General features: G+C 33.2%; 3 protein-coding genes across 9 annotated transcripts in view; 1 reads left to right on the top strand and 2 right to left on the bottom strand.

Annotated features, from left to right (window-relative positions):
• The window catches only part of LOC105222503 (partitioning defective 3 homolog), a 155,628-nt gene extending 153,029 nt beyond the window's left edge, over window positions 1-2,599 (bottom strand). Inside the window, exons 1-2 of one of the 6 annotated variants that reach the window (XM_049456338.1) lie at window positions 2,117-2,599; window positions 831-1,157 (exon numbers count right to left, since the gene is read on the bottom strand). In XM_049456338.1, the coding sequence (XP_049312295.1) occupies window positions 831-950 (120 nt within the window). In that variant the 5' untranslated portion in view covers window positions 951-1,157; window positions 2,117-2,599. The remainder of the gene's footprint in view (window positions 1-830; window positions 1,158-2,116) is intronic. The other 5 variants (XM_049456337.1, XM_049456341.1, XM_049456339.1 and 2 more) reach the window with 5 other exon arrangements.
• A 715-nt stretch (window positions 2,600-3,314) lies between these two features.
• On the top strand, window positions 3,315-4,258 carry LOC105222504 (uncharacterized). The gene is made up of 2 exons (XM_011199854.3): window positions 3,315-3,774; window positions 3,832-4,258. Exons 1-2 carry the CDS (start codon window positions 3,399-3,401, stop codon window positions 4,200-4,202), a joined length of 747 nt encoding a protein of 248 aa, XP_011198156.2. The 5' UTR covers window positions 3,315-3,398; the 3' UTR covers window positions 4,203-4,258.
• Window positions 4,259-4,480: 222 nt separating this feature from the next.
• LOC105222505 (proton-coupled amino acid transporter-like protein pathetic) lies at window positions 4,481-24,153 on the bottom strand. Of its 2 annotated transcripts, none has more exons than XM_049454421.1 (6): window positions 23,616-24,153; window positions 10,984-11,375; window positions 10,521-10,881; window positions 9,502-9,956; window positions 9,235-9,410; window positions 4,481-5,374 (listed from the first exon to the last, which is right to left on the bottom strand). In XM_049454421.1, the coding sequence occupies exons 2-6, from the start codon at window positions 11,076-11,078 to the stop codon at window positions 5,130-5,132; spliced, it is 1,332 nt and encodes a 443-aa protein (XP_049310378.1). In that variant the 5' UTR covers window positions 11,079-11,375; window positions 23,616-24,153; the 3' UTR covers window positions 4,481-5,129. The 2 variants fall into 2 exon arrangements, with proteins under 2 accessions (XP_049310378.1, XP_049310379.1); XM_049454422.1 differs by having other exon boundaries at window positions 23,826-24,153.
• Between the last annotated feature and the right edge of the window lie 3,658 nt (window positions 24,154-27,811).

Raw genomic sequence — 27,811 nt, 5'->3', positions numbered from 1 at the left:
AAAGTATGAAAGAAAATAATTCCCATAAAAAGGCCACAAAATTTTCCATTCATTGGGCAAATATTTTCCTGCCGCCGAGGTCAACGGAGTTCACCTGTTTGTATTTGCTTATTGCATTTTTACTCTTGACACATATTTTTCTTACAGTTCAGGCCTTCCAAGTAGATAGGATTGAGAGCAACTTTTATCAGCATTTGTGTGTTTATTTAAGAAATTTAAGAAAACGATTTTATCATTAAACAAATAAAAGTTGGCTCTTCCGTTTCCTTTAGTCTTATTTCGTTGATGGAAAATAAAAATGCTTAAATTGCCAGTTAAGAAAACAGGTAAACCTCTTAGCAGGAAAAAAGTAGTTTCTTTTACTTTGTAATTTTATCTCGTAAAGATAAGGCATTGGAGTTTGAAGATTAAGCTGATAACGGAAAGTGAAACCAACTGCTTGAATATTAACATTGAAACAGATATATACATAGTTTAGTATTTTATATGGAAATTTTGTATTTTTGAGGAGCACTATATATGTATATCACCTTGCTTTGTTTTAATTCTTATAGAATCTCTTACAAATATTTCCTTAGAATAATCAAAATTCAACAAGTTCTGTTTCACAACCATTAATTGTATGGACCATCCGATGTATTAAGTACGAGTATCAACTCGTTATTATCTCAAATTAGGAACTTTTCAAACAGAGCGACCCATCAAATAACTTTAACAATTTTAACAATATCTCAATCCCATTCTGAGTAGTAATTTAGCAGCAACATCTATTATTCTATTAACTTATTATTTCAATGTTTGTTATTATTTATCCTTTTCCGATGACTTACCTTTCCCGCTGCTTTCTTGTAACGCCTGGTTGCTTCGTTGATAAGATCCTTCACCAGCAAATCGCCATTGCCACATGGCACAACAATGCGGATGGCACCAAAACAAACGGTGACCTTCATTTTTCACAATTTTTTTACGTTATTTCTCTTGACAAACAATTATTCGTTAAACTTTACAAACACTTTTTTACAAATATTTTCACTTTCTAGTACACAACACTAAGTTAAATTTTTATCAATAGCTAATGAGTCACACATTCGTTTTGAATTCGGCAGTAATTCATTTATTTATATTTTTCGTAGACGTTTAGATAATTAAATTGAAAGCTATGCGATTAAATAAAATATTATAAATATTGGTAACGAAAAGCTATTAAATAACTACATTAAAATATTTTGGAAATTGGAATTGCAAGGTCGTATAATAGGCGCACGTCAGGCCAACGCCTGGCGAGAAAAAAAAATAAACAAAACAATGCAATTATACAGCATTCATTGTGTAGTGAATGATGTGTGCTGCTATTCTCGAGAGGGTCATGACAAGCTATGGAGTCACCCTCCAATTGCCTTCTATAAAATGCACTAGCAAAGGCGCCGTTAGTGATCCTTGAATTACATACATAAACACATAAGTATAGGTGTACGTCGAGAATTTTTGTGTTTGGTGGATGTAGTATTTGTGGTTGCTTCCACATAAATACTGTGCAGCTGCGCTTTGTCGACACGAAAATACGTTACACAAACACCAACTTAGTAAGCCAGCAATTCTACTAAAGCAAAATTATAGCACAATTGGGAAGTGCATGTACTATAGGATGTTTAGCACTTGACAGCTGCACTTCCTGGGTGGATTTAAAAATTAGATGGTATAAGGAACCTTGGGCTACGAAATCATTTATTACTAACACATCTTATTATTTTGGACTTTAATACATGTGGAACTTTATACACAATTCTTTTGTTTATATAGAAATCCACACTTGTATATTTCTTTATAAGATCAACTGCTTATTAGCAGTAAAGCTCCTATCACTCTCGCTATAAACTTTTAAGGAAAACATGAATCACTAGAATATATCGCACAAACATTGCAAAACGAAGCACACATCATACACAAAAAATTACTGGAAAGAAATAACGATCTGAATGCGCGAGTTATAAACTGGATTTTCCAGCACAGATTTAGGATGGCAAAAATGTGGCCATAAGCGAAATAAACGTAATATATGTGGATACAAATGAAAAATGTAGCTAGTACAACAAAGAAAAATAACAAATTTATTTACACACTTCACTTTGTTATACACTTGTCGTTTTTTTCTTTTGCTTCACCGCTTTTGCATTATAAACGTTTACATTTAGTTTCGTCGCCGTTGGTTCGACGTTGTCGGCACTTATGGCATTTTTTATCAATTCTTAGTTATTGCTTACTTTCTTTCTTAATTTTGCACAATCTCACCGACACGTTCGTTGGTTAATTTTTCGCTTATATTTTATTACATACTTTCATGTTTCGTTACCACAATTATTCACATAATATAATTTTTCACTTCGTTGCACTTGTTGCTAATATCGCGTTTTAGTCTCTTATTGCACTGAGCAAGTGCATTAAATTTGTTAGTTTTCGTTAAATCCGATCAGTAGACACAACTGCATTATGCATTACACACTTGGAAAATTTGAAATTTTTTCAAAAATCGCGTTCTCCGCACACGCGCGCTTTACTCCCGTTCGCACTCATGTCAACAACTCGTTTGTCACTTGGCTTCCATGGAATTTTGCCGTTTACCTTGTTTCGTCATTTTTCGCTGCTTGGCTGCGACTCGTTTATTTGTTGTTTTTTGAAGCCACAATTTTAACGTCTATTTCAGTGGACTGCCCAGTGTTGTTGTTGTCTTCTCGTTTGCTGTTGTTTACCTACCTGTTCTCTGCTTGCGTTCTCTGGCGACAGCAGCAGCAGAACTAGTTTTTGTTGACAGCTAACCAATTCGTTAGTTCGCTTTGACAGTCGGTTTACTCGCTAGAATTGTTGAGTGTTACCAGCAGTAGACGGCAAGCAGAAAACAATTTGTTTATTCAATAAATTATAATAAGCACACTTCTTGCTGTTTATAATATTTCAAAAAAGTTGCGTCACTTAAAATAGTTATATTAACAATAATAAAAGTGATTGAATATATGTGGATTTACAAATTAAAATTAGTTATAATTTTTAAGTACGGCAGCACTAGCATGTTACAACTTGCAGGACTGCAATGTTGTGGTACTTAGATAATACAAATTGTTTTATTTTTCTATGAAATAAAATGATGTAACCTATTTGATTTTCAGTTAAATATGGAAAAATTATATGCAAACTAAGAATAAAAAACGTAGATTTCTGAATTTTTGATAAAGTATTATAAAATTTGAGAGATTTTAATATTGTATTAAAATAGTACCTCTCTATTACTTGCATCGGAAACCCCAATTGTCAGCTGTCAAATTTGTTTTGATTCGACGGCGTGCTCCTATTCAATATTACCAGTATATTATTGAAAATATAGTTTATTTGAATTAAATATTTAAATGATTGTTAAGATGAAGCAAAAGAAACGACAAAGTGGCTTACCGCCACCACCTCCCCTAGAGGAGTTGGAGGAAATGTCGCAGGATGACAATATGCAGGACTCAAGTGGTGAACAATCTGCGAAGTCCGATCTAGAACAGCAAAACACAACAGCAGCAATGAACGATATTGCTGAGAATGATGGAGCTGGTGACGATGATGATGATGAAATGGACTTGGGCAACTTCAATGTGAAAGCGAAAAAGAAACGCAAGAAGGGCATCATTTACATATCGAACATACCCAAACACATGAATGTCACGAGAATACGTGAAATTCTGGGCGAGTATGCTAAACTTGGACGTGTATACTTGCAACCAGAAAAATTACCCGGCGGTAAGTTCCATTTACTATGCCTTTAGAAAAATTCTATAACATATATATTGTTTGCAGGCAACGACAAAAAGAAGAAGCGAAAACGCTTGGCACGTCACTTCACAGAAGGTTGGGTTGAGTTCGAGTCAAAGCGCGCAGCCAAACAAATTGTTGAACTCTTAAATAATAAACAAATTTCCACACGTAAAAAGTCACAATTCTACGATTATATGTGGAGTATGAAATATTTGCCTCGCTTCAAATGGGTGCACCTCACGGAGCGTATGAACTATGAACAAGCTGTGCATAAGCAACGCTTACACACCGAGGTGTCACAGGCGCGCAAGGAGACTACATTCTTCCAGAATAATCTTGATAAGAGCGAGTACTTGAAAAAGCAAAGTAAAAAAGCGAATAAGGGCAAAAATGCAGCCGTGTTAGAAACGTGAAATTCTGGTGGTGGCTATTTCATAGAAAAAAATTTTTTAGTGTATTATTGTGTTTTTAAGAAGATGGTAAATTAAAAAGAAAATTTATTGTAAAGTTAAAAACAAATGCAAAAAGTGTTTTCTTAAAAACTTCCTTCGCGAACTAGTCCTTCAGTTTATGATATAGCGTTCTGAAAGTTTGCAGGCGTCTTTTTCTCCCCAAAAAACCATCATTTTGTCAAAACCGTCGATATAATATATAGCTGCCATACAAGCTGACCGGTCAAATCTTGTAGGAAAACTTTTTTTATTTCACTATATTTACTAAAAAATACATTTTTATTTTAGAGGTTATAGTTGAATTGTATTTTCTTTTTATTTAGCACGTTTATATAAAATACTTTCTTATCTTATGGAAAGCTTTTAGACTAGTAATACATATATACTTATAATTAAAATTATATTTAACACTTAAAACAAATTATATTTAAAATTTTTATGAAATAATTTAAGTTTTTTAAAATCAAAATTTTTAAAACAAAGTAACACAGTGTTGATCTTAGCACAGCTTCACGTTATATAAAAACCATAGAACTACAAATACTTAAATTTAATAAAATTAACATTAATAGATAGGCTAACAGACTATTTGGTGCTGCTTAGGCATGGAAATCATAAGGATATCACTCCATTATGAAAAAATATATGATAAGTGGTGTCGATATTCAATAGTTACGACCTATTAACTAAGTATTTACATTAAAGCTTATTTACAATATATTATTTTTATCGATAATTATTTTTCTCATGGCCATAAATACTTAAAAATGTACTAACACTACACAACACGTGATTACATGTATGCTTAACATAACGGCAATGAATACCACATCAACACATACGTACATGGACATCAAACTTAATTGTTATTTGCCTGCCACAACATATTTAATCATAAAATTCTTGGATTATCTCAACAATGCTCTGATAAGTGCCGGTGGCAATGCCCAACAAGGCAATCAGCACAATCGCCATGTTCTTCAGGTACACCCAAGTGGTCAGGGCTTTGGGTACGCCAGCGCGCAGCACAAAATCAATTATCACCGGTATCAAGAGCGCCAATGAAGTGGAGCACAGTGCACCGATTAGCGAAATGAAGAGACCGAGCTTGGGCACAATCACAGCAACACCAACTGCAAAGGAGAGTGAAGATAATTATTATTTAATAAACAAAATATTATTAATTTCAACCACAAATTGATAATAATAAGATAAAATATTAATAGGCTATGGGTTAATAATATTTTTTGTAATTAAATATGCTAAAAATAAGAAATAACAAAGTTGAGGTTAGTTTGGAAAGCTTTTGGGGGAAAAACTAATAAAAAAGTTTTATGTATAAAAATCGATCAGTTTGTATAACAGGTGTATAAAGTAAAGGCAAACTTCATACTTATGTACCCTGTTCAGGGTGCACTAAAAAATGAGGTTAGGTTCGACAATATTTTTTTTTTTTTAATTTTCATCAATATACAATATAATTTTTTTTTCAGAAGATATTGTATAGGGTGATTTTTTAAGAGCTTGATAACTTTTTTTAAAAAAAAAACGCATAAAATTTGCAAAATCTCATCGGTTCTTTATTTGAAACGTTAGATTGGTTCATGACATTTACTTTTTGAAGATAATTTCATTTAAATGTTGACCGCGGCTGCGTCTTAGGTGGTCCATTCGGAAAGTCCAATTTTGGGCAACTTTTTCGAGCATTTCGGCCGGAATAGCCCGAATTTCTTCGGAAATGTTGTCTTTCAAAGCTGGAATAGTTGCTGGCTTATTTCTGTAGACTTTAGACTTGACGTAGCCCCACAAAAAATAGTCTAAAGGCGTTAAATCGCATGATCTTGGTGGCCAACTTACGGGTCCATTTCTTGAGATGAATTGTTGTCCGAAGTTTTCCCTCAAAATGGCCATAGAATCGCGAGCTGTGTGGCATGTAGCGCCATCTTGTTGAAACCACATGTCAACCAAGTTCAGTTCTTCCATTTTTGGCAACAAAAAGTTTGTTAGCATCGAACGATAGCGATCGCCATTCACCGTAACGTTGCGTCCAACAGCATCTTTGAAAAAATACGGTCCAATGATTCCACCAGCGTACAAACCACACCAAACAGTGCATTTTTCGGGATGCATGGGCAGTTCTTGAACGGCTTCTGGTTGCTCTTCACCCCAAATGCGGCAATTTTGCTTATTTACGTAGCCATTCAACCAGAAATGAGCCTCATCGCTGAACAAAACACGCGCGCGAAACACATTTCGAACCGAACACTGATTTTGGTAATAAAATTCAATGATTTGCAAGCGTTGCTCGTTAGTAAGTCTATTCATGATGAAATGTCAAAGCATACTGAGCATCTTTCTCTTTGACACCATGTCTGAAATCCCACGTGATCTGTCAAATACTAATGCATGAAAATCCTAACCTCAAAAAAATCACCCGTTATATTACCGTTGAAACGGGTGATCTAAGTAGAGGCCAATTAGACCACGTCCAGTACACAGTGAAGAAAATATAGCAGTCGTTGCTGAGAGTACATACACGAAGACCGTGAAAGTTGATTCGGCACTTGGCGAATTTTAAGTCAAGATCTTCGCTTCGCTTTGCTCTATGGGTTCTTGAAAAGTTCCAAGAAGGTCCTACGTTTTCGAACCAAATTTTATTCAGCGATGAGGCTCAATGGGTTTGTCGCATTTTGGGACGAAGAGCAACCTGAAGAGATTCGAAAGCTGTCATTTCATCCAGAAAAAACAAAGGTTTCGTGTGGTTTGTGAACCGGTGGAATCATCAGTCTATATTTCTTCAAAAATGATGATGATGACACCGTTAGATTTTTTCCTGTGAAGATATGTAACGTCTTAAGTCTATGCGAACATTCCAACTTCGATTCAGGCCTTGGAGAAAAACATCACTCGAATTAGCAGTTGAAATGTTCGAACGAGTGATCGAAAATTGAACTCAACGGATCGTCTATCTAAGAAGTAGTCGCGGCTAACATTTGAAAGAGATAATCTTCAAAAGTAAATAACAAAGAACGTTCTTTCGAATGATAATAAACATTCCCCATTAAATTTGAAGTTTCTTTAAAAAAGTTGGGAACCTCTAAATGGTTCAAGATAGTTACAACCGTACAGCCTAAGGCAACCTTAAATCAAATACAACATAGCCATGACCATCCACGCATCATGGATTATTGGAGCAGGTCATTGCAAAGTTATCTCATACGTAATCTCAAATTTGTCTAGCGTAAACTTGAACTTGTTTGTTTGCTTGTCTTTAGAACGCTATCAGAGACCACCAGCTATACTATAGGGACTTTCACTGAAAATTCCACTCTTCATAAACATACATACAAATTTACGCACTTGTCTAGATAAATATTTATAATCGTTAATTATGGTTACGACTGGATATCAAAATCGCTAGTATTAACGTCATTCATCGCTACCTATATCATGATTTGTGAGAAATTTTTTGCATCATAAAAAATAAGTATTATATGGTCCAATAAAACTTTGCTCGAGTGATTTGTCAGTTTTGGGATCACATATAGTTATATGTACCCTCATACTAATAAACATAAATTTTTTATATGTTTAAGTGATTGTCTAGTGCGAGCACTTAACGATTTATAACCTCAATTGCCATATTTTATTATTGAATTAAAGCACTATGACAATAAAAGATAAACTTAAAAATATAATATAAATGACAAATACGCAAAAAACTTTTCTTTTTGGAATTTTGCGGTAGTTTTCCATTATGTTGAAACGCTTCGGTATACAGGGTCAGTAACTCAACTTATAAGGTAGGAGATAACATTGACAGGTGATTATTGACATCTGCCATGAATTATGATTATTGAAGTTTAATCCATCAAACTTCTGTCATTAAGTGCCATTTTCTCAATGTCTGTTTAGAAGCCAACTGCCAGTTAAGTTCTGGTTAAAAAAAGGTTATTTACTTAACTGACAGATGGCTGCTAACCAAACACTGAGAAAAAGGTCCCAAGTCTTCAAGAGAAAAACGAATGGCAAGAGAAATAGATATTATCTGAACATATGAGAATCTCTAACGGTTTTCTAGATATATCTGAACTAATTTATTATCTTGAGTGATTGAAAATGTCAATCTGGGAATATGTTGGTTTCCCACTACTATCCACTGAAGAGCTTCTATCTCATAACAGTAGTCAAAGTACCAGATCCAATATGGATACGGATTTATATGCGTTCAGGGAATGTTATCTCCCTAGAAATCTTTGAGTAATATTTATTAATAATCTACCCAGCTTTAATAAAAATAAGACAAAGAATCTAGAGTTGGGACTGTCTCATACCACAACCTGGTGGACTTTGAAAAAAGATTTGAGTTTGCGTCCTTAAAAAAAATGGTTCCCACTCAAGAAATGAAGCCATTAGACCACCGCAAACTTGAAAACGATAAGACCTAAGCTGTCAGTTTGGTGTGGTTTTTGGTTTGATGGAATCATCGGTTCATACTTCTTGCGACATTAACCTAGTGACACCGTTATAGTCAATAGAGAACAGTAGAGATCGATTAATAACCAACTTTTCATGGCCGCAATTGGAAGAAGTTGATATTGACAAGATCTGGTTCCAAAAAGACGGAGCTACGTGTCACAAAGAACGTGCAATAACTAGATAATTGGGAGAAAATTCTGGAGACTCGATTATTTCAAGAAATTATGACAATGAATGGCCTCCAAGAGCTTGTGATTTAACACCATTAGACCACTTCTGGTGGGGTTATTTGAAGTCATTGGTCTTTAGCCAGAAACCAGTCTCCCTTCAAGCTTTCAAAGTCAGTATTAAACGTGCTATTCATAATATAAGACTCAATTTAGTGGAAAAAGTAGTCGAAAATTGGATTCATCGAACTCGTTAGTTATGTTCAGAACTCAATTATAACGATTGTACTTTTCACTGGAAAACCCTGTATATAGAATGGTTTGTTTCTCAAAAGCTCAATACTTACATGTACACATGACCATGATGAAACGCAACACAACTTGTACCGTAATGGGATAGCTTTGGGCCACACCGCACGATTCCTTCATCGGTTTCCAAATGATCTTAATCAGGATGAAGAATTGTATGGGATAACCGAAGAAAACACCCATCGCGGCTACGATTTTGACCACCTGCGACATGCTGCAATGAGAAAAAGAAACGAAGAACGCAAATTAATATGACTTCAGAGCAAATCGCTCTCCACCACCTCGTTTTCTCTCTCTCTACTTACACTTCTTCCGCGTTCAAATTCAACGTTATGCTGCCATCAACATCCTCACCCCAACGCATGTAACCAATGAAACCGGTGAATATGAAAAGTAACGTTATCATGCCCACGGTCACATTTAAAACACCAAAAGTACTCGTAAAGTTTTCAGGATTACGCATTTTATTGCGTAACGGCAGTATGAGCGCAATGCCTTCGAAGGCGAAGAGCGCTGTGCCGAAGAACAATGCCATCTGTGTACCGTTGGTGATGTAGTGACGCTCGCTTATGGCCGGCATGGGACCTTGCAGCGCGATTACCAGTGTGGCTAGCAGACCGAAGAGTAGCGACAAGTTGGCCAACATCGAAACGGGTGAGATGTACTTCAAATTGGTCAGTAACGAAGGCAACATGGCCGGCAGCAAAGTGAGGGCCATTGTGGTGGTTTGACTGATTTCGATGCCGTTTTGATGCAGTACCTGTGGGGGTGCGAGTAGACAGAAATTTGTTGGTAGAAATCAAATATTTATACTTTCAGATGTTATGTTTAAACTTAGGATCAAAGAAACTGCCAAGACCTACTAGTGAAATGTATAAAACTTCCTTAAAAGAAACTCGAAGAATTTATGACATTCGAAGGTTTCATGCTAATATCAGGAGGTCTACTGAATCGGAAAGTAATCTAATACAAATTGTTATCAAAACAGATTTTTCGGAGACTATTAAAAGGGTTTTTGAATGGTTCTAAGTTAGAAACATGAACCACTGTGTCTCTTAGTGTCTTAAGATTCACCAATAGTTCTTATAAAACAGGCACAATAGTTGAAAAGCAAAAAGAAACCGTTCGCATTACAGTCGGGTCTACGTAACCGGAACGCAACCAGATTTTTATCCGGCCAAGAACTGTCAACTCGGCAAAATTCTGCCGCTACAACAACAACCACAGCAAATGGAAACTTAAAAGTTCAAACGCGGTCTCATCTAAAACCACTCGAAGCTCTACCCCTTTCGCCCCACTTAAAAACACTTTCTCACTTACTCACCTGATGCAGATTCTCCGTAATGAAAACGAAATATATCGAACAGAAACCGAATTGTGTTACACACAGAAAAGTCTCCACAATTGTACGCATTAATTTTGACAATTTCCGCACAGGCGGTGGCCCATATTCAAAGACCTTTTCCACTGTATCCGGATAGTCGAAGAAGTCCACACCGGGTGTCTTCTCCACGACCATGATCGAACCTGCAATCAGCAGACGCTCACAGTGCACACAAATAACCGCCAGAATGGGCAACAGCACAGTAGCACCGACCAGGCCGCCATTCTTGAAGGCATCACCCATGGCGAAGAGACCAGCGCCAACGCTACCTTTGAAAAGATGTGTCGCAGTCTCCAAGTTACTGCAATAGAATATGATATGAAGTGGTTAACGGTCTCAAATAGAATTACGGGTGCTAGAAGGTACAAAAGTTTCTCGGAAATGTTATATTGCTTATAAGTACCTTGTGCGGTGAGTCTGCTTGCCACCACCACCCTCAAGATCCGCTGCGTTCGCCTTGGCGTTCTTGCCATTTCGCACCTCCAGTGTTACGCCCATGTTTCGTTACTTTTATGCTACACTGTATGTCGAATTACTTATTACTTTATGTTACTTATTTCTTGTATTCTTATCTTATTCCACTTAGAACACGAATTATTATTTTTTCTTGAATAATTCTGTCTTAAATAATTTTATTCTTGTTTCAATTGCGCTGTTGGAATTGTGGAATTCTTTCGCTCACGTGTTGATCTTGTTGTTGCAGTCTTTTTGTACACTTGTCTGGAATTTCACTAGTTTACTTTGACACCTTTGACAGCGCTCGGCGTGTGTAACGGTTACAAAGAGTTAAGTCCACTGCAATAAGAAAGGAGAACATTGTTTGAGTTTAATCGCATTCTTGCTTGAGTAATTTTCTAAGAAATGAGTATTAATACTGTAATGATTACTTTGGTATATAAATAATTGCAGCTGGTGAGTATTCTCATAAGAATTCTTACTAATATTTAATTAGTTGATATACCAGTTCTTATAATATATAGGATACAAAGCCTTAATTTCTATAGAATATTATAAGAGTACCAGCTACATGTTCACTTTGCTCTAAATCCATAAAAAAATTAATTATCAAACACTCAATTCAGTCTGAATTCTGGAAGATGACCACTTTGTCCTTAAACTGTCCACCTAGCAACGTTGCTTTGATCACTTGTTCATCCGGTTAGCTTAATATTCTTAGATAGATAGATAGTAAAACAGATAGATGAGGATTGCACCGTGATCTTAGGTCTATTATGACCTCTCCTAAATCATGAAGACTCACCTAGCCCCAGCATATTGATAAAGTCCAATAAGCTGCTAGATGCTAGTGAGACCTGTATAGAAACCTTGATCTCAGGGCCTTTATCTTGCGTTTGCAGACTGCTATGCAGTCAATTTGCTGGTGTTCTGGAGCTTCAGGCTCACTGTCGCAGAACCGGCAATTTGTGTAAGAAGCTAGGCCCATGTTTTATAAGTGCTTCTTCAGTTTGCAGTGGCCAATGTAGAATGCGACAAGTAGACTGAATTTGTCCCTAAGGATGTTGATTGCATATTTAAACCTGCTGAGTTTATAACCACCCATTAGCAACTTAGCATGGCGCAAGCCTTGGAGTTATTGCCAATACCTTTTCCTTGCGCAGCAGCTCCTTTATGGCACTTCAACGAAGGTCTCAGGTCCTACCATGTTAGTGGATGCTTCGAAGCGGGCGAGCTTATCAGCCAGTTCATTCCCGGCTATAGCTTTCTGACCGGGCATCAACATGAGGTGCACTTGGTTACGCTCCACTAGACTATTCAGCCGTTCTTTACACTCCTACACCAGTAGTGCTTTCATCTCTTAGGTAGGTATTGCTTTAGGTATCGCTTGACTGTTACTAAGTATGACTATGCGTCCGCTGTGATAGTTTCGTTGGAGGTTTATCTCTACGCACCGACTTGTGGCAAAGACTTCTGCTTGAAAAATGCTCGGAAAACTTCCCATCGGTATGTTGAGTTTGGTGCATAGTCCTGCGACACCTGCAAAAATTTCATCCGACGTTTTCGAGGCGTCGGTGTGCCCACTTGATTGTACCATCCCTAAGCAGTGACTCTAAAGTGGACCCATTCCATTCAACCTTGCGACTAAGGGTAGCCTTGAACTTCTTGGTAAAGTTTAGCCTCTTGATAATGCTATCTTTGGGGAGAAAAGCCAATGGTATTATACCACTTAATTCTTTCATCCGCTGGGATGAGATTAGCTTGCCTCTGCCACGCCCTTCTGCTGTCATTTGCTCTTCTTCATCGCAGAGCAGGCGCATTCTGCCGAATGTACTTTACCAAGGATTCTGAAGGTGGAGTCTTAAAGAAAGGTGCTCCTATAAGTTACTAAGTTCGCTCTTGTCTAAAAATAGAACCTTTTTAGTCCGGTCACCATCAACACCACCCTTAAGTTCCATTGGAACATGTCCTGTTTTGCTAGTGTTCCAAGACCTGAGGTGTTACTCTAAAGTCCATTCCTTCAAGTCACCCTCAAAGAAGCTTAAATAATCTAGTGCGGCTGACGTCTATGTTATTTGCATAAGATTCCCAAAAAATACTTTCTAAGCCAACAATAAGTCCATTTATGACCATTACCGAGATAATAAAACCGTCATTATCGAGCTTTGTGAAATGAAGACTGACTTTCAAAATATACGTTTGTGTAGATTTAATATACACGGAAGATCAAAAAAGGTTTATCGAGCTCAAAGCAAGGAAACATAAACGCAAGCTGAGAAGTCTAGACAGGGATTTTTACAAAAAATAATTCCCACGACAGTAGGTTCCACGTAACCGGAATGGATCCGGATTTTTATCTGGCCAAGGACTGTCAACCTGGCAGAATTCTGCCGCTACAACAACAACATCAAATAAGGCCGCAAACATTAGTTAAAAGCTGTGTAGTAATGAAATAGTTTTGAGTCAATGTTTCTCTATTTTAATCTGTTATACAATACCTAGAATTTTATAGCTATACTAACCGATAAATTACGCGATAAATTAGAAAGCTTTTATTGTAAGAAAAATACCTCAGGTCTGTTAAAACCTCATATACTGGTAATCGAAAGTAGAAGCTTAGAAAAATTACACAAATTAAATTGCGTCCATGTAGGAAATTCTAAACTCGTAAACTTCATCTCACGAAGGTACATTCCTCAGACTACACTTAAGTGAAAATTATTGCACTAACCATATTCCGCTAGCAGATTGTAAATCGAAAACCGACATTCCAAGGTTGTCATTTTGTTGTTTTGTTGCTATAATTTCTGAACTATCTAAACAACCAGACAAGTTCTACATTAACGGTACACGTTTACTACCCACGAAAGTCATAAATAACTTGAATATGACAATTATCACACAGTCATGTACCAAGAAATATCCTAATGACATGCTTCCCTATCAGCACCGGTTCTGACAATTGATTGACACAACAACGTGATCGTATATTATCGACTTAATGCGACTGACGCAGCGATAACACGAAGGTAAAGCATACGCTATCTCAACGCTTACTATTTATTTATATATTGTATATACATAAATATATATAGTATGTAAGTATGTGTTTTTTGCATTCACTTTCGCTTTCAATGATTAATTGCACACTAATCAGCATTCATATATTTTAATTAAAATAATTTATTTTGCACACTACTGCTTTTTTGCGGTGCTCTGGTGCTCTTCCTGCCTTTTAGCCATTCATAAATTTCACTCTTCTTCTTCACGTTAGATAAAAAATACCCTGTGGCTCTATAAATTTACATTGTGTTGAAAAAAAGTTATGAATGAATGAGTAAATAATGCACTTGTTTCTTTTCCTAATCGATTGTGAGTAAATTTATGACCGACAAATTCGTTAAACTTATCGGTTAAGTGCGGTGCGCCTGAGTCAATTTGTACAGAGTAAACACCTACAAACATGCTTATCTATAGGTGATAATGATGGTGTATGATTCTAAAATTATGAAATTAATTATTTTAATTTAATTATTTTAAAGGGAGATGACGGGGTCTATTCCGGATAAGTAGGAGTTTAACATGCTACAGTAACCAGAAGGAAGCTGCGCAAGGGTCATTCGTCTGCAATGGGTGGTGGTTTGACTCCAAGTACTGAGAGTGAGTCGGTGAAAGTGTTAATGGCTCTACTGTGAATGTAAAGTGCTTGTCGGAAGTTAGTTGCGTTCGAAGTCTGGTCGGCGTATTTTTTGATGTCGGCGACGTATGTAGTTGAGGAATGATCTCTTAATGCTCCTAGGAGCCGGTTCCGCTCCAAGCAAGTGTATGCAGAGATGATTTCTGCGAAAGCAACTGCTTGGAATGAGTTCATCATGATCCTTAACTGAGAGCATACGGACCTCACTATGCTGATGTTTGATAGGAGACATCAAGAGGCATCCTGTCATAGTTCGAAGTGGAGTGTTTGGACAAGTCTGAAGCTTCCTCGTCTGCGTTTCACGTTTCCTTCCATATCAGACTACTATAATGTATAGTTGAGATATCGATTTGAATTTTTTTTTTGGAAACAGCTGATATCAGACTACTTTAGCATATATGTACATAGTTGCCATGCAAACTGCATTATTAAAATCAAGTGCCAGTATGAAAACTTTTATATTTAGAAGGGTATTCTAGCTTTGCTGAAATCGAAGTTAACACTTTTCCTGTTAATTTATAAAAATTGGCAGATTTTTCAAAAAAAAAAAAATAAAATATTTTGTCCGTTCGTTCACTTCGCTAAAATTTAGGAATTTTTAATTCCGGTTTCAAAATATTAAACTTCATTATAATATTATTCCGTTAACGCTTGTATACAAATAAAAAAATATTCGAGTCTCTTGTGTATATTTTAAAAACATTTTTTTGCAGATAAGAATGCATATAAGAGGCAAACAAAAAGTTTATTAATTATTGCTTTTTCACATGCAAGTGCACGAATTGCATTTTTGTAAGTACTAAAATACTTTTGTGTTTACCACACGATTTGAAATGCATAATTAGAGAGTCATAAAATGGTATTGAGATCTTTATATGGAAAAAATGCAGGCGTTTAGAAAAAAAATTGTTCTTTAAAAAAAGTCTTGAATATGCAAATGTGCGTGAACAGAAGCAAGACAAAGCATTTGAGATACAATCAAGACCCTGAAAATTGGCTGCCAATAGAAGTCAAGAGACTTTCAAAGACGACCTTGTATGTCAGAAATGTTGCTTGAACAAATAGAAGTCGCGTTTGAATTGAATTGTGACTGGTGATGGAAAATTAATCCATTACGACCAATCTAAATTTATGTATTTGAAAAAGCATAAAGTGAATTCGGCGATTTTTACGATGAAATTATTCAAGAAAGAAGTTCCATTAAATTTTGTGTGCGCAATCAAATTTCTATTACCGAAACGTTCAGAATGTTGAAAAAGACCTTCTGTGATAATTAATTGTCGCGAGCAAGTGTTTTTGATTAGTACAAATTATTCAAAGAGGGTCGAGAATGCGTTGACGACGAACCACGTCCAGGACAGCCATCAACATCAACTGATGATCAACACGTAAAAAAAAATAATAAAGGAACTGGTGCTTAGGAATCGACGATTAACAGTCAGAGATCTTACTGGCATCGTTGGAATATCGGAAGGATCAGTGAAAACCATTTTGAAAGATCATTTGGGCCTAAGAAAAGTGAAAGCAAGATTGGTTTCAAACTCACTCAGGTTTTTTTGAAAGTTGAGTCGAAGCCGAAAAAAGTTGTCAGTTGACAGTTTTCTTCGATTATCGATATGTGGTGCACTCCCAATTCCTTCCGAGCGGCCAAACTATCAACAAATATTTAATATTTGAATCTTTTGCATCATTTGCGCGAAGCTATTCGTAAAAAGAGGCCGGATTTATGGACCAAAAAGTCTAGGCTTTTGCACCACGATAATGCACCTTGATTTTTCGTGAGTTTTTCACTAAATTTTCATCCAAGATCGTGCCGCAACCATCGTATTTGCCTGATTTAGCTGCATGTGACTGTCTGGCTATTCAGCAAATTCAAACGATCGCTCCGGTAAAGCCATTTTGAGTCAATTGAAGACATTAAATGTGAATCACTACGCGCATTGAAGGCGATCCCGGAAATTGACTTAAACAACTGTTTTGAGAATTGGAATAAACGTTGTCACAATTGCATTGTGACCAAGGGCATCTACTTTGAGGGCGACAACATAAATTTTGAAGAATAAGTTAATAATTTTAATATTATGAACAAAGTCTTACTGTATTTTGTCCATTTGTGGTAGGGATGTTTACTCGTACATCCATTAAATTTACCGAACCGATTAACTGCAAATAATTATTCTTACTTTTTGTTAAAATATTACTTGTGACCAGCTGGGTTTTTTACCATTTGTATACATATATTTTGTTTTCATTGTTTATCAACAAAGGAACCACACGACGGTTTAATTGGTTTATTGCCTGATTTATAGTACATAAATATATAAATGGCTCTCTATACATCTATGTATATATTTATTGAATTTTCCAACTAAAATCGAACTAGTCAGATTAGCAGCAGATTTGTACCAATTTGTTTGGAAGCTGTCAAAGAAAGAGAGCATAGCTCCATTGGCGAGTAAAAATTGTTTCAATGAAGGCTCGGTAGATTTGATAAAAAATTGCTCCTTATAATATGACTGGAACTAGACAGATACCTATCCATTTGAAACTAGTATTAAAATTGTGTATTACTGATTGAGTTGTGGCTTTCATCAGAACTAGGTATGAAGAAAATCCAGTCGGCTGAGTAGTTGGTGAAGACGTAAAGTAGTTTTTACTTAAGTAGTTGTTCTGCCTACGGGGATATCAACAGAGCTCTTAAGAACTCACGTATTGCAGAAGGCGCTTAACAGTTAGATTTAGTAATTAAGTAATTAAAGTAGCAATAAATCTACAACGTTTCCAATGAAGCACGTGTACGCGTTATTTTATACAACTTTATGTTCAGTATGGGTGTTCAAAATCGTTAAAAAATAATATGCAAGTGATTGTTTGAAACGCTTTCAATAAACGTGATGCAAATAAAAATGTGCTGACTTTGAATAATCATTATATTGAGGGGAAGTTTCATGTTGTGTAGTTCACTAGAAAAGAGAATTCCACATAATTATTTTAATGCGATTCCGTTTGTAAACAGAACATAGACAGCAAGGTCGAAATTACTGTCAGTTGTCAACGTTGTATGTAAGTTGTCAATAAGTTCTTTCGTGTCGGATTCCGTTTTGGCGAGGCTAAAGTTCGGACAGGGAAGGTTTAACATACATTGTATGATATTATATGATATTATATGATATGACATGATTTGATATATGATATACGTTCTCTGGTTCAGATGCTCTCATTCCTTCTGCCACTCAAGAAAATAACGCGGTAAGAAAATCTGTCATCTTGGCAGCTTCGTAATGAACCCAGGATGCTCCGTACATATAAGAAAATTAAATTCTTCTTCTAAATCATTATAAAAGTATAATCTATCAGTAATCAACCACAAAACCTAACATTTATGAAGTATTTTGTTAAAATACATTTATGCCGAAAATTGCAGAAACAAAATTATATATATTTGTTAATCTCTTTGAACCTCTTAATTAACTACTAATCAGCAAGAGCTCCGAAACCGAAACCTCTCGACAATAATTCCTGAGTACTGATATAAAAATAATAATTAAATTCTATTTAATATAAATTAGTTAAAATTAGTAAACAGATCACTTCAAATAATTTGATATATAAATCAAAAGTTTATCACCCACTTAATTGTCTAAACAAACAAATTAGCATTAATTAATGTTGTCGAACAGCACCAATAAGTGTCCAATCGCTTGAAGATAAGTCTCACATGACGCACACATTCGATACGAATACTTATTGACGCTGCTGTAATAAGCTGAAGCAGTTTCGCGTGTTTTTATAGACCGCAACCAATTACTGTCAAAATTTTCACAGTAAATCAAAGTTTTCCGCAAATTGCACAAAATTAGTATATGGTGGGTAATTACGTCAGAATTACGACAGAAGTTCGTATCTCTAAAAGTACTGCAAAAAAAAAAAATAAATAAATAAACAAAAAAAGACTGCAAAATCACTCTCTAAAATCACCATCCGGCTGTTAATATCGCTGACAGCTAGGTAAATAAATATATTTTTAATGTATATAGGTGTTTTCAGCTGGAATTTGTTTAATGAGAATATTTACTTTTATAATTTCTATAAATTATGCCTACTTTGATTTCAAAAATTATCAAATATCAACGCTAATTGCAAACATAAATTGTGTATTTTATTTAGAGTGTTAAATATAAGATGCTGCGATTAGCTCAAGTGTTTGCATTTGTTGTTGGTTCGCTGCAATTTGGGAACCATGAATGAAAGTCGAAAACAGGAAATTGTTTTGGAGGGTCTGCAAATGCTCTTTTGATATCTTACCAAGTTGAAAAACAAAATATTTTTTTTTTAATTTTTTTTACTTAAAGGGTGATCAATTTTGATTGGTTTTTGGATGAAATGGCAGGTCTTGAATCTCTTGAGGTTGCTCCTCGTCCAAAACGCGGCAATTTTGCTTGTTTACAAACCCATTGAGCTAGAAATTCACCTCATCGCTGAACAAAATTTGGCTCGAAAACGTCGGATCGTCTTAAAACTTTTCAAGAGTCCATAAAACGAAACAATGACACTTGGGAAGGTCCAGTGGCTTCAGTTCTTGCACAAACTGTATTTACGTACGTTTTCAAGTTAAGATCTCCACGTAAAACGGGCCAAATCGTTCCATGCTGCATCCAATCGACTCACAGACTCTCCACGTTCATCGTGTACCCTCTCTCTATATTTTGGTCGTGGGCATGGTCTATTCGGTTGAATATTATTCAATAATAAATGCTGATGTTGCGAATAGTACGATCGGTAAACCGATTATGTTGACCAGAAGTTGAAAGAAGCGCGCGAAACACATTTTTTACAGAACGTTAATTTTCATAAAAAAGTTGGATGAATGGTAAACGTTGTTCAGGTGTAAGTCAGACAAAATGCCGAACAATATTGAATAAAATTAACTTGACAGCTTGACACGACTTACAGATAATCTCTCAAAAAAAGCTATTGAAAAAAGTAGATCGCCTGTTATATACAATATACCATTTTTCCAATAGCATATCTCAAAAACTAGTTAAAACCAAAAACCGATCTCTTTAAAGGGGCCGGTAAGCAGTACCAAGGTTAATAATCTTATAATCTTATCCGATACCAAAGAAAAAAAAATCTACTCATTCGATAAGGTTTGCACGAATTTGAAGTGGTTTCGGAAATCAGCGACATAATCATGTGCACGCCTATCATATATTATCACAAATTGGTCGGTTCATAAACAACCAACGGGAAATATGGTAATACGTGACGTATTTAACTAAACGTTAATAGTACTTTGGTATCAAATTAAGTGAATTACAGTGTTGCTAACGCTAAGGTAGTACAAAAACAAAAGTGTTTAATGAACCATAATTGAAAGTGATCGTAGATACCAACGATCGTCATTGATCTATGCGTTATATGTCACGATCCTTATCAGAGAGAGAGAGAGAGAGAGAGAGAGGGTGAGAGATAGAGAGAGCGAATTGTTATCACCTACTCAACTACTTAACTATGATCACATTGACGTAATTATCGAAAGAGATGTGCTGTGGGAATATGATCAGTGAAAAGCAATAAGGACCGTCAAATGCCAGACAGAAAATTTTCCACTCAAAAAAAAATACATACATATATACATATAAATAACACAAAAACCACATCAAAAAATAAGAAAATAATATAAATAAAAATTCTTAAACTTATGCAAGTTTAGAGAAGTCCACTAATAAATGGCACATATGTATGTATATGTGGTATAATAATAAATATAATACATACATATAATTGACAGCTGCTTTGAGAGTCTGCAAAATTCTTGTCTGGCAGAAGTAAACACAAATTGACATACATATTTTAGCGACTACTTTCTTTGTTGTGATAAGATTATTTATATTTTTGTGTTTGCGAAAATTGCGATAGCATCTTGAATATATAACAAAATCAATGTCAAGATATTACTTGTTGAGTCCGAACTTCAAAACAAAAATATATATATATGTCTGCTTTTGTACTTAATAAGGAATGTGTCTTTGTATGTATTGATATTATCAGAGACTCCAAGACTATTACTTTTAAAGTAAGTACTTTGGAATATGAGATGTATGTATTAGTTTTAATTTTTTTTTCGAAGGTCCAACTTTGAAACCTTGTAGCTTCTGTCATATAAGATTAAATGCAAAATGCTGTAAACCATAAATATGGGTAGAGTGTATGTGATGACCATACTTTTACTTTTAAGAAGCTTACTTACTAGAACTAATATTAATTTGGCCAGGAAGCTCAATTTCGAAAATTCGAAGAAAAATATTTTGATTCGATTTCGGTAGCTAACTTCGAAAAAATAAAAAGTTGGAACTAATATTAATTTACCAGGAAGCTCAATTTCGAAATTCGAAGAAAAACATTTCGAATATGAAGGCTAACTTCGAAAACCGAAAAAGTTATAACTAATATTAATTTGGCCAGGAAGCTCAATTTCGAAAATTCGAAGAAAAATATTTCGATTATGGAGGCTAACTTCGAAAAACGAAAAAAGTAGGAACTAATATTAATTTGGCTCAGAAGCTCAGTTTCGAAATTCGAAAAAAAAATATTTCGATTATTGAGGCTAACTTCGAAAAACGAAAAAGTTAAAACTTATAGCCATTTGGCCAGAAAGCTCAATTTCGAAAATTCGAAAAAAAAAATATTTCGATTATGGATCGATCCTTAAAGAGTGTTCAACAGTGCTATGGACGTCTTCATTCTGTAATCTTAAGCAATTCTCAAGATATAAGTTGAGAAATGATTCATGGGAAGCTAAACTAAGTATTTTGGAACAAAATAGAGGGTTTTGTTATGAAACTAAGCCTGGAAGCTTTCTATCGACATTCGTTGAAATCCTTTTTTACTGCAGATTTCTGTTTGAAAATCTTTGAAAAATTCTGTTTACTTCTGAATTATTTTTTCAGGTTTTTACAACAAGAGTGACATGGTTCCTTAAAAAGAACTAATTATTAAGAAAATCCAAGTGATTTTCTTATTTAATGTGAAGTACAATCGACACAATTAAGTTCTGAATATGGCCTGCATGACAGCTTTTGCAGGAACAAATTTTATGAATTCAATTTTCGAGTACTTTTTCCATAAAATCAACTCGTCTGTCATGAATAGCACGGTCAATATTGACTTTTAAAGCCTGAAGAGAGTTTTCTTTATTAGTCAAGATCATTGACTTCAAATAACCTCACAAGCAGTAGTCTAATGGTGTTAAATCATTACTTTCTTGGAGGCCATTCAAAGTCCCAATTTCTTGAAATAAATAAATGAATCTCCAAACTTTTCTAGCAATAATTCGGTTGTTGCACATGCTGTGTGGCGCGTTGCTCCGTCTTGTTGAAACCAGATTTTATCAAGATCAACTTCTTCCATTTCCTGCCATAAAAAGTTGGTTATCATCCATCTATACCGCTCTCCATTGACAGTAACGGTGTTACTAGTATTTCGAAAGAAGTACAGACCGATGATTCCATCAGATCAAAAACCACCACAAACTGTCAGTTTAGGTGAATGTAATGGTTGTAAATAAATAATTTGTGAATTTTCTTTGAACCAGAATGGACAGTTTCATTTATTAACCTCATCTCTCAGGTGAATGTGAGCCTCAACGGAGAAAATGATTTCCTTAAAAAAGTCGTTGTCGTTTTTAAGTTGTTCTAAGGCAAAAGCAGCAAATTCGTGGTGTTGACGGTTGTAAATAAAATGGATTAAGTTCTTAATTCAGTACGTCTTGGAATCTACAAATTGCGGTCTTCAGCAACTCTTGCCTGAACGCCAGCAATATTTTCATTACTTCCAGCGGTTATTTTGATCATAAAATTTAATAATTTGTAAACGATGTTCCTGTGAATATCTTTCCGCGATAAAATTGTAAATATTACTGAATGCAATGAAATAAAAATTTCAGATCATAATACATTAGGAATGGTCGAAACGACACTTAGAAATCAAACAATTCTTATTGGATACCCGGTATAGTTCACTTGCTGCTTAAATAAAAATAATAAATAATTGTCAACAAAATATTTTTTTTCACAATTTCCAACCATCGAGTATACGAGTATTTCTGAAATTTCATAAAAACTATTCTATACTATTTTAAATAACTAACCACTTCTATTATTATTGCTGTACCTAGAATGGAATAATGATAATAATAATAATTTTTGTCTTTTATATATAATTTCCGGGTACTTTTTTGCCACAACAATGACTCAGTGGACTTTTAAATGGAGCGCCGTAAAATTTATTGCTGTTTCACACTGACATTTGTATTAAAAAAATAAATATTGGTTTAATTATTTAATTATTGCATTTACATAATAAAACAACTGCTGTAAATGTTATATATCGTCACTTAAAATGCAAAATAACGTAAAAATCGTAAAAATTTACAGGCGAATGATACACGATATAATAGAAAACTACTCATATTGGAACAATTTTCAGTTTTGGTTATAAAATGGTTATATATCGGTTATAAATTGGTTATATATCGGTTATATATTGGTTATATCTCTGAGCGGCAGCTTGAAAATTTTTCCTGATCGTGAACAATAAAAAATTATTTTTTTTTCTAATGATACGTTGTTTTGCATTTCAGGTTATGATATGTACATATATCTCCTAACTGTTTACGTTAAATAAGAATTGGTCATGAACAAGCTTCAACCACAGTAGCCTTGAAAGTATTAAAGCAACAGAAAATATTTATATTTACAACGAGTTTTCACAATCTGTAAAAAATATTTGCTTTGTGTAAAATGCAACTTGGACTTATAAATAAAAACAACAACAATAAAATGCACAACCACCAATGTTATTGTTATTTCGCTGGTTACCTGCTTCAGTTGCTTTTGCACAGCTGCTACGTTTAATTAATTGAGCAAATAATTCCACCAGATTCGGCAATTAGCATAACAGACATGTTCTATTACACACGTGAATATATATACACACACACGCAAATGTTGTGACAAGTTCAATAAACGCATTAAATTTGGCGATTGATTTGCAAAAAAATTGCATCAAAAATACACAAAAACACTCACGACCAACAAGGAGTCCGGCTATTAAACGTTTTTGTTGTATTTGTATGTGAATTGTGGTTTACAAAATTATTTTAAATTGAGTTTCGAATTTTTTTGATAATTTCTTTTATTTTTATTTGCACCTTTTAATTAATTTAATTATTTTTAATTAACTTAATTACTTTTAATTAATTTAATTACTTTTAATTAACATAATTATTTTTAATTAACTTATTTTTTGTCACTCGAAACTTTTTTTCTTTGTGAACAGTTGTTGTTTCAATTCACGGTTGTGCGTTAATTTTCACAAAATTTCAAGTTGTTCGCGCCTCTAAGCACCAGCCGAAACTGAACCGCACCAGAGCTGTGCGCGCTCATATTTATATACATACATACAACCGTACAAGCGTACATACAAGTGTGTGCACTTAGCCAAAAGCATCGCATGCGTTCCGAAGTGACTCGAAGGCGACTGCGCCGTGGCGACGCGATTGCAAAATAACTCAAAACAAACTCAATTCCAAAGAACAATAATGAAAAGCAATAAAAGCAATAATAATTATTATAAAAAGTGTCTCAATGCGCGCTGATAACGCGCTGATTACTAACTGATAGCCATAGTAAACTAATGACAGGTAGGAAGGGGAGGCACGTCAATGCAGGTATGTGTGTGTCTGCTAGTGTGTAGGTGATGGCGGCGCGCCAATAAGCCATCCCTCGCCAGAAGATGTGCAAACTATTTTGTTTTCTTCTGCAAAAATTAAGTAATATAATTGAGTATGCTTATATGTATATGTGTATGTGTGTGTTTATTTACATTCCTGTCTTTGATTTATGCAAATAGTGCTGTGTGTGCCTCAGCCGGTAAGTGTGTGAGTATGTTTGTTCTGCATTTGCGAAAGCAGGCGATCGTCACCGATATACTTATGTACATATATTTTATACTTGTATATACACATGACATATGTATGTTTGTAAGTAAACACACGCGTTGCACACGAGGTAAGAGAGTGGCGCGAACGGAATGCGAAACAAATAAATTAAATGTTGGGAAAATACCATTTAGATAAAACTAAAATAGAGTTTGAGGAATAAAGTTAATATCATAAATTAAAAGAAATCAGAAAAAAAACTTTATATAATTTTTTATTGCTATATAAATTGTGAGTATGATTTATGAAGGCTTTTTCCGTCAATAATTATAAAGAAATAGTTATGTCGATTTTTTTGTTTGACACGTATTACATGTGTGGAATAAAATATATATTAATTTCTGGTTTCTATAAAATTTTAAATAACTGTTTATGGAATTTTTATTTAAGTAGTATTAATTAGATTGAATATTTTGTTAAAAAGCATAGATAAAAGCGCAATTTTAGAAATTCTTTAAACTCTTTGATAATTTTTTCCAAATATTTTATGTAAAAAATATAAATATACAAAAATTAATATTAATTTATTTTTAATTTTAAATTAAAATTAATATATTAAAATAACATTTATTTTTTATTAATTTTATATAAAAATTAAAGATTTTAAATAAAAATTTAAAAATTCAGATTAATTTTTTTATTAAAAAAAAAATTATTATATTGAAATTAATCTTTTTTTATAAAAAATAATCAAAATAATTTTTATTAATTTAATTTTAATTTTTTAATAAAAATTCTAAATTTTAAATAGAAATTTAAAAATTACATTTAATTTTTTTTATAATTTTAATTAAAAAATATCTGGATTAATTTTTATTTGAAATTAATATTTTTTATAAAAAACATTCAAAATAATTTTTATTTAAAATTAAGCATTTAAATTAACTTAAATTAATTTTTTTAATTAAAATTAACTTTTTTAATTATTTAAATTTTTTTCAAATTTTTTTTTTGATAATTTGATAAAAGTACTAATTAATTTTAGTTTTAATTTCCTTATTTTGAATACAAATTATTTTGATTAATTTTTATTAAAAAAGTAAATAGTCAAGAGAGTAGACTAATTTTTATTTGAAATTAATATTTTTTGTAAAAAATATTCAAAATAAATTTTATTTAAAATTAAGAATTTAAATTAACTTAAATTAATTTTATTTAATTAAAATTATTTTTCTAATTATTTAAATTTTTTTCAAAATTTTTTTGATAATTTAAGCGAAGTCACTCTTTAATAAAATAGCCTTCTTTAGTGCGAAAACAACAAGCTCTTTACTTTTACGAAAGCAGTATGAAACATCAGCGATATCAGATATATTAAGTGTTATTTAAACAGCAAGTGGAAGCCATTTCACTGCTACTCGAAATACGAGTATTGTATAAAACTCTACTTGCCTTAAATAATATAGAAGAATATTTTTTTAGTAAGCTATTAAAAGACGTATGGCAAATAAATCCACCACTAACTAAATAACAATACAAAATATTCACGAATTATAGGCAAGCCATCCATTTCTGTATCTCTAAATATAATATATTTGATACCTAGAGTATGCTGCGCGGAATTAAAAGCTTACTTATGGAATGAGAGCAAAGATTGACGAACAAAATATTAATAACTTTTAGCATAGAAAAGTGTGCTTATTTGTTTTTGTTATTTTCAAATTATTTTTAAAATAGTTAGTAAGGCGTGAAATATCTACAAAACCAATATTCACTTCCATAGCTGCACATATGTACATATGTATTCTTAATGCATACACAGCATAGATTTATACAGAAATATTGGCACGTCCCAATGAATTTATTTTTGTTGCTCATACGCACGCGCGTACACAACTTTAAATTTGTACCTTTAATTCACAATTTCGCTTCTACGCGCTTTGCATACCAATTACGCTTGTTTATGTTTAGAAATGAAAAAACAACAAACATTATTGAATGAATCAAGCGCGTCATTAAGTTTCGTGGCGCGTACGTTAAAGCGAGTAATTAAAACTAGTATACTCGTATGTCATAAGCATTAGGGAAGTGCTATTTGTGGGATATACATATATATGTATACTATATATGCATGAATGCTAAAACTACAATATTTTAAATACAAATTATGTTAAAATTAAAAAAAAACATATTTCCATTAATTTTATTAATTTTTTTTAATTAAAAAATTTTTTAAAATTAAAAAATTCAGTTTTAAAATGAAAAAAAAAATATTTTGGTACATTTCAAATTTTTCTCAATTTTGTAAAATTATTTAAATTTAAAAAAGAAATATTAAAAAAACTAGTTTTTTTATTAATAAAAAACATATTTGCTTTAATTTTACAATTTTTTTTTTAATTAAAAAATTTTTTAAAATTAAAAAATTAATTTTTAAAATTAAAAAAAAATATTTTGATACATTTTAATTTTTTTTTTAATTTTTTTAAATTAAAAAACAAATATTTAAAAAAAAACGTAGCTATTTTATATATAATTATATTAATTACTAAGGGGCGCAGCCAGTGAGAAATTTTGAAAAACAAAAAATTTTTTTATTATTTTAAATACAAATTACGTTAAAATTAAAAAAAAAAACATATTTCCATTAATTTTACTACATTTTTTTTAATTAAAAAATTTTTTAAAATTAAAAAAATCATTTTTAAAATTAAAAAAAAAATTTTTGATACATTTTAAATTTCAATAACATAAATTGTAACTCGAAAAATATGATTTTTTTTCGCCAAAATTTTTCCGTAAATTTGGTAAATATTAATAAGCATTACAGCGATTCAAAAATATTTTTTTTTATAAAAATTTTGTAATAAAAATTAAATCTCGAAATATTTTAAGTTTAAACTTGATTAATTAATTTCATGCTTACGCGATTTTATAGTACTAAACTCGACCCGCTCTAATAAATATACTCTTCAAGTTTTATAGCATTGATTCTATATACATATATTTTCTTTGAATATAAAAAAATCGCCTTTTTTAGGCCTTGTCATCTGATCTAGTAAAACGTAAAAATATTTTTATTGAAAAAAATTTAAATTTTTTTTTGAAAAAAATTAAACCTCGAAATCTTCTAAA

Source organism: Bactrocera dorsalis, chromosome 4 (genome assembly GCF_023373825.1).
Source record: "Bactrocera dorsalis isolate Fly_Bdor chromosome 4, ASM2337382v1, whole genome shotgun sequence".
Lineage (NCBI taxonomy): Eukaryota > Metazoa > Arthropoda > Insecta > Diptera > Tephritidae > Bactrocera > Bactrocera dorsalis.
Note: the sequence above shows the minus strand (reverse complement) of the source record. Positions and strands in the feature narration are given on the sequence as shown.

Excerpts from the sequence above, each read along its gene's own strand:
- LOC105222504 (XM_011199854.3), top strand. The coding sequence starts at position 3,399 with ATGATTGTTAAGATGAAGCAAAAGAAACGACAAAGTGGCTTACCGCCA. Across the intron at positions 3,775-3,831 it reads ACCAGAAAAATTACCCGGCG|GCAACGACAAAAAGAAGAAG; the intron begins GTAAGTTCCATT and ends TATTGTTTGCAG.
- LOC105222505 (XM_049454421.1), bottom strand. The coding sequence starts at position 11,078 with ATGGGCGTAACACTGGAGGTGCGAAATGGCAAGAACGCCAAGGCGAAC. Across the intron at positions 9,957-10,520 it reads TTACGGAGAATCTGCATCAG|GTACTGCATCAAAACGGCAT; the intron begins GTGAGTAAGTGA and ends GCACCCCCACAG. Across the intron at positions 9,411-9,501 it reads AATTTGAACGCGGAAGAAGT|CATGTCGCAGGTGGTCAAAA; the intron begins GTAAGTAGAGAG and ends TTCTCATTGCAG.